The sequence below is a fragment of the Pygoscelis adeliae genome, unplaced genomic scaffold, assembly GCF_000699105.1.
Source record: "Pygoscelis adeliae isolate BGI_AS28 unplaced genomic scaffold, ASM69910v1 Scaffold368, whole genome shotgun sequence".
NCBI classification, from domain to species: Eukaryota; Metazoa; Chordata; class Aves; order Sphenisciformes; family Spheniscidae; genus Pygoscelis; species Pygoscelis adeliae.
In genome coordinates this window covers 735,101-746,333 of record NW_008825301.1, presented here as the reverse complement: position 1 = coordinate 746,333, position 11,233 = coordinate 735,101, and the positions used below count along the sequence as shown (strand labels likewise).

Below are 11,233 nucleotides of genomic sequence, written 5' to 3'. Positions count from 1 at the left end.
AGCAGGAATTGCTGGGGCTTGAGGAAAAGAGAGACGTTTTTAGTGCTGTTCTTTCCCTTCCCATTTGAAACAGTATTTTGTTTATGCTATACTGGGACCAATATAGCACAATGACTCCCAGATACACAGTTTCTGTCATGTGCAACTTCATTTGCGTGAAGAATGCTGCTAATGTTTTGGGGAGTTTTCACGGTTGCTTTTGTAGGTGGAGGCTTTCATATTGACCCAAGGCCCTCTAAGTAAACTGCAGGCTTAAATAACACCATCTTATTCACAGAAAGCAATGCCATAACTAGATCCTATTTCAGTGTTGCCTTCTGTTTTAAATTGTGTTGTAATACTCCTCGTAAAAATTTAATTCCGCTGCAACCTGCGACTTGATAGCAGAATTAGCTGCTGGGTAAACCATTCAGTTAATTACTGAAACTATGATCTCAAGCAGGAGAGCCAAGAAGGAATGCAAGATGAGTGGAAATATTTTAATTAATGAACAAAAACTTATAGACTGATCAAGGGAAGGGATAAGTTTTGAAGGAGAAATGGCAGCAATACATTTTTAATTGCAAGAATAGGTGACCTCTGGCAAACCCCACTACTCTGCTGTTGTAGGGGGTGTAGCCAGGCAATTCCTTAAGATATAAATTGGTTGAAGCTCTGTATACACACCTTATTCAGAGCTTCAGTCTTCTGATTTAATTTTATTTTACTCCAGGTTCAGAGTATGAGCCAAAACCCTACAAGGAAAGGTCTTCTAGAGGAATTTTTGTGGTTTCCCCCCTATGCCTTTCCTCCCTCAGCGGGATTGACTGTGACTATCACAAATGGTTTGTGAATTGGCTTTTAAAAATGAACCACAGAAGCTGTGCTCCCTGCAGCAACCATTTTCTCTCCAGGGAGCACTTGTGCTCTGGGCAGTAGCTACTAAACTTCTTGTTCCTGCTACCTGTTCAAGCCCCCAAATCCCTGTTTGTCCCATCCTCCCTGCTTCTCTAGGGATTTGGTGTGATCATTTACCCTACAAGACCATCATGTCTTCATCATCTGGAACTCTGTATCGCTCTGTGAGTCCCAGTTTTCTTTTCTCTGTGCCCACGTGTGCAGCTTAGGTGGCACGCGTGGTGCCCTTGACCAGCCATGCTGCCTTACCCCTGCCCTTCCACAGCAGCAGTCCCCAGCAGCCTCCTCGGCCATGCTGCTCCCTTATGGTTTTCTGCCTTCTTAATCTTTTGCATCATCCTATATATTGATACTTGGTGATACACAAGCATATGTAGATAGATGTGTATACGGAAAAAAATAGACAGATGCATGCATCCATCCGTATTAATGCTTATAAGAAATATGTATATTTGATAACCATTAGCTCTCAGTAACACAGTAAAAGAAAAAACACATTTTATTCTCTGATGTATAATTTTCCAGTACTCAGACTCATTGAAGGGTGTTTCTGATCCCACCTCCCTCTTCCTTCCTCTCCCACTTACATATAAATATGGAAAGAAGATTTTGAAGCAATATAAATTGTCGCTATAGGATTTGTGTATGTGTATGACCTTTGAAGGCTTTCTAGAAATACTTGTTACTGCTTTAAGTGTGTGCACTTTCCTGACAGATTGAGGCTTGCTTAATGTGTATCAGTTAAAATAAATATAGCATAACTGGAAAATAACAGAAATTATGACTGCAATAGTTGTAACAGGCAATTGAAATTGATTTTATTATTTTATGTAATGTATGGATTAGTCATTCTGATCACCACTTTGACAAAATTTGACTCTTCCCCTTTTCTCAGAAAACATTAGGAGATTCCTTTATGCATTGATTTAAGCATTCATGCAACTTCCTTTTTCATCTTAGAAAAATATGCGGTATTATTCTTATTCCTAAAATGATTATATATTAACTTGTGGCTTGTGTCAAACTGTTTTTGGCTAGGAATTCAGCCAGTTTAAAAAGCACAAAAACACTTTCCTGGATTGTCTTAATAACTACATAAAACTGCTCTTAGAAGTTATAGAATTAAAAAATACACTTGGTTTCTGTTTAAAGCTTAGCCAATTTAGTGAAGAAAGGAAACATAACGGATGTTGGGATAATTGAAACAATCAACAGTGCAGCCAGGCACGTAAAATGAATGGTTTACAGAAAGGTGCGATAATAGCAGCATAGCTGGGAGAAACATAATCTGTGGGAAAAGTCATTATTAGTGCAACATTGGTTTTATGTTGTACCACGGTGATAAGCAGTAAAAATGTCATGCGCTGTTCCCATAAGGTAGTGCTTTGATGACACTAGGTACGCAAGAATCTGGAACTGTTGATTAAATTCAGAGCTTCGGCAGTTCCTGGTAACCAACATGTTCTGGGGTTGATTTAGATTTCAGAGAACTATTATTACATATTAATTCCCCCCCCCCCATTCACAGTAGGCTTTATTCTGGGTGGAATGTAAATATCTGATTGCTGAAAAGTCACTAGCACGTATGTAGTCATCTTTTGATAACAAGAGATCAAGCAGAATGAAGACAGAAATAACTTGTACAACCACCAAGCATTAGTCACACGTAGCTCTTTATATAATGCTTACGTCTTCAGTAAGCATGCTGGCAGCTGGGCTTCTTTGTAATATTTATTTGGAGAAGAAGTATCTATCTCATTTGGCAGAGGAAGAAAATGAAGCCGAGTTAAGGAACGCGCTGGGGGGGCACACAGCATCTAGCTGGTGAGAGTCTTACAACTAAGAAGAGTCCATCATGGTACATCGAACAAAGCCAACAGCAGAGTGGAAGTCTGTAGCAGTGTCTCCTCATGTGCTTTCCCCGCTCAACCCCCGGCATTTTGGATCCGCTATTTTTGAGGCAGAGTGAGTGAATGCTGCAGCAATTCTTGTAGTTTTCCCTTTTGTTTGTTATGGTAGGTGAGGAGGCGTATTTCCTCTTTGCTCTATTATGCCTTGATGAAAAGGACAGATAAAACCACATAGCTTGAAATACTGAAAATGGCTTTTCAGCAGTTGAAAACCAAAATGTAGTAGGCTAACTTGCCAGAACTCTTGAACATGCGTCTGTTAACCCTAGCACCAAGAGGAATGCTCACATGCGCAGATTTTCCTTTGTGGATGTGCCCACTGCACTGTGACTATGTAATGTATGAAAATGGGTGGGATTTTCTGGGAGATAAGCCATTTGTGTATGCGAATTTCCTTGTAATGGTTCAGTAATCATTCTGGCTGCTTTCTTTTGTCTTGATCCTGTTAGTTCATACACATTGAATGTTTGTTCCCAACTGAACTGCAAAACTATTAAATGGAGTTGGAAGCACTCTGTGATCTCATTCTGAAAGTTTATTTCTTGAGGCTGAAAAGAATTGCATTGTAATCAAGTTTTAATCTTAATAAGTACAAGAAATCAGAGTACTTTAACGGGACATTTTTATTCTTATCTTACTGTTGTGTTTATAGACAGTGAATTATGTTATAGCTTGGCTTGTCCATAACCACCTGTTATGTTTTCAGTTCTTCCTCTTCAGAATTACACGTAATGAATGGTGCTGTTTTCTTTGGTTGGTGTTCTAAGATGAACTATCGGAGGGAAAATTGTTAATGTCCCTAGAGGATATTCAGGACTTTGTGTGATTTTACATAGTTTTTAGAGTAAAAAAGTCAAACCAAAATATTGGAAAACTAGGACTCCAATTATCAAACAAAACTAAGATGGCCTTTCTTTAAGGGAAAAAATTAAATTACATTACAGCAATTTTATAGTACATTTAATAGTAAAATTATAGCAAAAGTAATACTTTTTAAAAAGAATCTCATTTACTTGATTTGTTATAGAAGAATAGAAACTAAATGAACGGTCCAGGGAAAGTGAGGAGGAGATAATTATTTCTAAGAATATAAGGTTGCACACACATAGCCATCTGGTAGCAATTTTAAAACAGAAATAATTAACTTTTACTTCATGCAATGTAATTGTGGAACTTGTTGCCACAGAGTTTACGGAGGCCAAAACTAATTGGGTTCAGAAAGGAATTGAGTGAGTTCATCATGGTAGGTAGATTCATAAGAGTCTGCTAAACAATCTGGATGCAATCCTGGCACAAGTAACCCAGTTTTTTTGAGGATTTCTGGAAGATGGGAGGATTTAGGAGAAGGATCTATTTGTTTTCAATATTATTATTTTTTTAATAGCATTTCTCTGTCACAATGTGCATTTACATTTTCTCACAAACTTGAAAATGTTTGTAGTTGCATGTATGTGGAGTTACTCCTTTATGGCAGTTAAAGTTCTTTATAAGCATTGAATGCATGTACCCTTACTCTCTGAGGTCATGTAGTCTGATATGTAGGAAACTGTTACTCAGAAAGATCTGATGATGCAAAATGAATTATATGCCCACTCTTTGTTTCCTTTAGGACGCCGAGGCTTGTTTGACCATTCGTCACACCATGCAAGCTCAAAAGTAAAAGAGAGGAAACTACACGGGACTTGTCCTCCTATTGGTCGTGGAAACTATGGAAAAACATGTTTGAGTGAAAGCAATCATAGGTCCCCGTTTTTTAATCCCCGTAACGGTTTTCACACGATACATTCAGAGCACAGTCCTGTGAAGCCAAGGATTATTACAGTGGTGAAACCTGGCGGACACACACTCAGAAGGATAACCTTGCTTCTCAACAGGAGATCAGTTCAGACCTTTGAACAGCTGATGGCTGACATTTCAGAAGCTCTGGGATTTCCACGCTGGAAGAATGACCGTGTGAGAAAGCTTTACAATCTGAGAGGCAGAGAAATCAGAAGCGTTTCTGACTTCTTCAGGGAAGGTGATGCATTCATAGCTATGGGGAGGGAGCCCCTCACTTTGAAGAACCTGGAAGTGGTATTACAAGAACTTTATCCTGAAAATCCTTATGCTGCCAGTGCTGCCGTTCAGCAGAATGAGGAGCAGTCCCAAAAACTGAAGAGCAGGTTGTATGACAAGGCTTCGAAAGTGGACAGTGGCTTTGATGAGACAGAAATTACCAAGAACTGCAGTGATGGCATATCTCCCAAACTGGTAGCTGGACATGAAGGAAGAAGTCAAGCCAAGACAAAGCAAGAAGAAAAAATGAGAACCAAAAAAAAGTGGACTAGAGAGAGCTGGGGTGGTGAACAAGGAGTGAAGCCTTCTAGAAAAACCCGAGAAAGCGAGAGGTACCTTAACCATGAGAGGAGTCCTGAGGAGGGATTAGAAGAGAGTTCAGAGGAGGTGGTGAGGTGTGAGAAGTGTGAACAGGAAAGGCAGGCCAGACAAAAGCTACAAAGGGAAAGGCGGGCTGAGGCCTCATTTGAGAACAGAGACCTGAACAGAGGCTCATGTCAGAGGTACCATGTAGAAAGAAACGCAAAAATCAGGAATCGCCAAAAGTCTTCAGAAACTTGTCTGGAAGGTGAAGAAGTTGGTTGGAAAGATAATGGCTGTAGGAGGACATGGAAGCCCCTACATAAGAATGTTAATGAAGGGCTGGAGAAGCAAAAAAGGAGCATTGAGAAGGAAAGGGATGTGGAGAAACATGAAAACCATGGGAAGGAAGTAGTGAAAATCAAGAAGAATGCTGTAGAAGGGCTGCAGCTAACTCATGAAGTGAAGGAAGAGAATGGAAGTAGCTGCATAATGAACCAAAGTGGTTGGCTAAAGAAAGACACTCTGAGGGATGCTGAGAAACCATCTAAAACACATAGGGAGGGCAGAGAGGGACAAAGGGCTAAAGAGGAGGGTGCCAGAAGAGAGGGGAATATCATGCATAGAGAGAGTGACGTGACACGACGAGAAAAAACAGGGGAGCGCAGAGTGAATAAAGAAGAAAACAAGGCTCAGGGATTGGAAAACACAAGCCGGAGGCATGCCATTAAAAACAGAACTGATGTGGAAAAACAGTATGAGATTGGCAGAACTATTGGGGATGGGAACTTTGCAGTGGTGAAGGAATGTCGCCACTGCGACTCCAATCAGATCTATGCCATGAAAATTGTTGATAAATCCAAGCTGAAGGGGAAAGAGGACATGATGGAAAGTGAAATTCTGATCATTAGGAGTCTTTCTCATCCCAATATAGTAAGCTTAATTGAAGTGTATGAGACAGAAGCTGAGATCTACCTAATCCTGGAGTATGTCCCAGGAGGGGACTTATTTGATGCAATCATAGAAAGTGTGAAGTTCACAGAGCATGATGCGGCTGTCATGATCACTGACCTGTGTGAAGCACTGGTTTATATTCACAGCAAGAACATTGTCCACAGGGACCTCAAACCAGAGAATCTTTTGGTAAGTATTGGCAAACACATTGCATGTGTGCAGGAGTTGAATTTATTTTCCTTTTAGTTATGGATCTTTGAATATTTTTAAGCAAACACTGTGCAGAGATAATGTGCTATGGCAGGACTGTTTGGAAAAATGGGTACAATTTTGAAGTGAAATTACCATTACAGTTTACTTCCCGTAGATCTGCTGTGCATTGCAGATAGCAGTGCTTGCAGATAGAAATTCAAATAAAAATGACTTGGCTTTCAAGGGTAGTGAGCATTTGTATTTTTCTGGAAATCAGGCCTGTTACTTAGCATCTGACTTTTAGGTATGCAAGGATGATTTTTTTTGTATGAAGCATGCACTGAATCATAAGGCACTTCCTTGCAGGCCAAAAATTTATTAAAATTGCTAATTAGCTTATTTATACCATTACAGTTTACTTCCCGTAGATCTGCTGTGCATTGCAGATAGCAGTGCTTGCAGATAGAAATTCAAATAAAAATGACTTGGCTTTCAAGGGTAGTGAGCATTTGTATTTTTCTGGAAATCAGGCCTGTTACTTAGCATCTGACTTTTAGGTATGCAAGGATGATTTTTTTTGTATGAAGCATGCACTGAATCATAAGGCATCTTCCTTGCAGACCAAAATTTATTAAAATTGCTAATTTAGCTTATTTATTTGGTGGACTTCTTGTCCACTGCAGTCACACATCCTGCAGAGCGCTGTGCTAGTCCTCTACTGTAGTGATTTCTCTCTTGTGACAATTTATTTTCTTAGGAGCAGAAGTACGATGTGGTTGATTGAAACAATCTGACAGTAAAATGTGAGTGTTCTGGAGAAACACAGCACTAAAGTCAGCTCAAATACTAACTTCATGCCAAAGAGAAAAGTTCTTTTTTCCATCACATTTCTGAGGCTACATTCTTTGCATCCAGCACTGAAGTCAATAGAGTTACTCACATGTGTGAATATGCGTAGAAATATTTGCAGTATTGACACTTGACAAGACACCCATTGTAGAGCAGTAACAGTAAGCAACTCTCTCTTGCTAATCGTGTTTTACACTCTTGTACTAGGGTTCCAAATTTCCTGGCAGATAGATAGATAGATACCAAATATTTGCCAGTCTCTAACAAATCGGATTTGATCTGCTGGTGGAAGATCATAGTTAGCCAGAAAAAAAGGTAATAGATGATTTAGTCCTATGTGCTGTTCAGTTCTTTAAGGGAATTAATATGAATTTCTGGAGAAAAGCAGCAGTGTAGCCTGTAGGACGTGCAGAGGTTGAACAAGGCTAGGCCTGAAAGGTTTGCTTCCAAACCTTTTGACTAACCAATAGCATCTATAGTAGGTCCTGCTATGCATCCTGCTTAATCTGATGAAAATCCTTGATATGTGGTCTGTGTGTAAATAAAAGACGGTGAGTGCAAGTGGCTGGTTTGCAGGAAGTATGCATCTGGGCCCTGCCTTCATGCCTCATTTTTGCCATTAGACCAAAACCTCACTTAAAACTGCAGGGCTTTCTTCCAGAAGCTGATTTTTCCATTATGAACCAGGCTCTGGTCCTTCCTATTTGCTGAAAATAAGCTAGTGCGTGTGAAACACCTGAGACCTGATGCATCATTTCCCTCTATAATATGTAATTATCGCAGTGATGCAGGTAAGCAAAGAGGCATGATACAGGTCCATTCTATTTGTTTTCACATTTAGTTCACAGCACTCCAAAGCAGAGATTGCTGGCAGTGGCAAAGTTTTGTAGCACTGCAATAATCATGTTGCGCATTCTGACAGCCAGAAAATATTTTTCAAGGACAGACTAGCCCCGAGCCTGTAGCTATTTTGTCATATGAGAGCAGTGTTACCCAAACACTATGCGAAAGAAAATTGTACCTGTTCCAGTTTCACCTTGCTGCTAATTGGCCGTGAACACCTGTATTAATATCATTTACATAAAGCATCCTTTTGAAAAGTTAGTCTGTTCAACAAGCCAAATGAGTTTATATGCTCTTGATAGTGTTGGATAGCTCACGTGCTATCTAATAAGCATCCCTATAAATACAGGACATTTGAGCAAGTTTCTGACTTTTCAGTGTGCTGCCTCTGACTCTTCAGAGTGACTGGAGCAGTAGCAGCAGAGTAGGAAAGAGAGCTGCCACTAATCTTAACATCAGCCAGTGCTGAACAATACCAAACAGTACTGAAGCAAATTTCATGGCTTCGTCTGCTGTTGCTGGGTCAGGGGCTGGGGGCAGCCTTCTGGAAAGGAAGCACAGTGCTGGAAGTGCTGGCATCCTGCAGGGATGTCCTTGGTTGTGGGATACCTCTCGCTTCAGATTCCTACACTGCGGATGTTTAAGTCTGAATTAGTCTCCCTAGACTTTCTTTGTATACAGAGAACAGAAATAGGTACATACTTTTAGGCTGTTTACTTGTTTGTCCTACTCTGGTGTCGTCTTTTGGTCAAGTGAATCCTGTCCTTTCTTGTCAGCTGTTTTTCCATACTTCCTAACCCTTTCCAGCAAATGGGGAATGGAAGAGAAAAGATCCTTAGTCTGTTTTACTAAGGAAATGTGTTTGTGCACTGTAAACCTGCTTTGTGTGAGAACCTAACCCTGCTCCTAGTGACTTTTGAACCTACTGGCTAATTTCCATCAGAGCTGACAGAGAAGCAGCAAACCAGGGAAAAAATATTTCCCTAAGTTTCATGAAAATAAGCAGCTGGGGAAAGAAGGGAAACTGTTTCTGTCCCTACAGAGGAAAAGGTGGAAATACACTTTGATGTCTAGTGAATTGAAAATTACTGACACAGGACAGAGTTGGAAACCTGGTTTAATTATTAGTTCACTGCACTACTGTTCCTCTTGTGGAACTGTCCCCTAGTTATACACTTCTGTAACAGTCCACCATCATTCTTTTATGTTTTCACCCTCCCTCTTTCACTACTGTGTCTGTTCACAATGATTAGACTCCTTACAGCATAGCTGTGAGGCAGAAGGGTGATGACTTGCGCTACAAAAACAAAATCTGTTTGACAGCTGGTGTGAAGACAGCTGCTCTGACTCCCTCCCATCTGCTAACAGAATCACCTCGTTTAGGACTAGGTGTTCAGCAAGAAAACCTTTGCTACCAAGGATGAGCAATGTGGTGTGTTTGGTCCCACAAAAGAAGCCAGTCACTTCTTTAATGGTACCTGGAGGAGCAGAATTTGCTGGCAAGGTTTTTAGCTAAGGGACTGTTTAATTCTACAGGTGCTGGCATTTCTTGACTTTTGGGTGAGAAATTAATTTCAAAGTGTAGTGGTGTTTTTCCAGGTTATAGCTGTAAAAGATCCAAAGCCACATCCTTGCCGCCTTTTGTGTGTGTGTATTTGTGATTGTAAACTCATCTCCTTGTACACTTCCCAAACATGCTAATGTGGTAATTGTTTCAGGCTCAGCTTTATAACTAACATGTATTATAGCTTTTTATGCTTTTGACGTTTTTTCCTCCCCCCCCCCCTTTTCTCTCTCTCAAGTTTTCATATATGTATGAGAACTTCAAGTATAGCCTTTCTGTCCTTTAACTTTGCTTTTGTGACACTATTTACATATACACAAAGCATGGTCAGAGGTTTCTCAGTGCATATGAGTTAAAATCCTGTTTAACGAGTTACCTGTCAAGAGCTTTCAGTGTGATAAACCTACACAGGGAATTTTCTGTAAGATTTTTCACAGAGATTCTTCTAGCTAGCTAGTAGCAAGGGATGTCTGAAACTCAAACGTGTAAGCGGTGCTTATTCTTTAGCTCTATTTCTAATATACAAAATGTCCCATGGGCTAGCTTGCTTTCATGATGGCTATATGAAGAATCTGTGCTACCATATATATGTGCATACAGAGAAATATTAATGCTATAAATAATCTTCTTAAACACCCTGATGGATTTCACAAGGTAGATATGAAAACAAGAGCATGAAGAGCTGGGAGTCATCAACAGGCAGGAGGAAAGGAAAAGATCAATTTATCCCTTCTTTGAAGATGAACTTGGCTTTGTATTAGTGTATTATAATCTTCTGGGTGTATGGCTGGGATAGCTAGAAATCCTCAGACAATATTCTAATATCCTGCTATGGCATCTGCATTTCAGAGAGTAGTGAGCCATTCTGACCGCCTTTAGTCCAAGACTACCAGATACTGGCTACCCTTGCAGTTGAAGGACACAAGTAGTTATATGGCCTAAATTGGCTGTCTATAGAAAGTGTACTGAATACTGGTCTTCCTTATCTCAGTTAACTCTACAGGCAGGTAAGACAAGCCAGCAGTTTTAAATGGACTTTTGGAACCATTCTTTGTAGTCTTGAATGCAGAAAGAGTAATAGCTGCCTTTTAGGTGTCACAGTAAGGCTAGTATGTTCATCTAACGTTACCATTTTTGCTTTGTTCTCACCATTTCACAGAGCACATACAGTAGATGTCAGAGGCTAGATTTCTCTTCAGCAGGTTGTACATTTCTGTGATACTGCTATGAGTAAGTAGTCTGGCCTCAGGAAGGAATAAGAGCAACCCGAGAAGCTTTTGTTTCTACAGTGAAGCATGTTTGCATGCTCAAGGTGATGCCAGGTGACCGGAAAGGTAGACTGGAGAGTATGAAGTTGGGGGTGAAGGGAAAGCTCACTCTGCCCGACCTGACTTTGAGTTGTTCTGAGCATAGTGTTAGTGAAGATGCTGAGGAGTTCTGGGCTGAGGTTTTCAGGCGTGCTGATGGGTTACATGCTGTCTTTGAAATGATTGTCACAAAACTGTGAAAATATAGCCACGGTGCATGCTGTTCCTACCTGTTCGGTTGTTAAGTAAAATGAAAGCTCAGTGGTTTTGTCCTGGAAGAACAGATGGTGCAGTGTTGCCACCTTGTGCTGTGATGAGAGATTAGGAGTCTGGCATCCTGATAAAAGCAAAACCACAACAGT

The 11,233-nt window shown here is 40.3% G+C and overlaps 1 protein-coding gene across 1 annotated transcript in view; it reads left to right on the top strand.

Annotated features, from left to right (window-relative positions):
- Window positions 1-4,424: 4,424 nt before the first annotated feature.
- DCLK3 (doublecortin-like kinase 3) overlaps window positions 4,425-11,233 on the top strand; it is a 14,034-nt gene continuing 7,225 nt past the window's right edge. Inside the window, exon 1 of the mRNA XM_009329992.1 lies at window positions 4,425-6,305. Within this exon, the coding sequence (XP_009328267.1) occupies window positions 4,710-6,305 (1,596 nt within the window). The 5' untranslated portion in view covers window positions 4,425-4,709. The remainder of the gene's footprint in view (window positions 6,306-11,233) is intronic.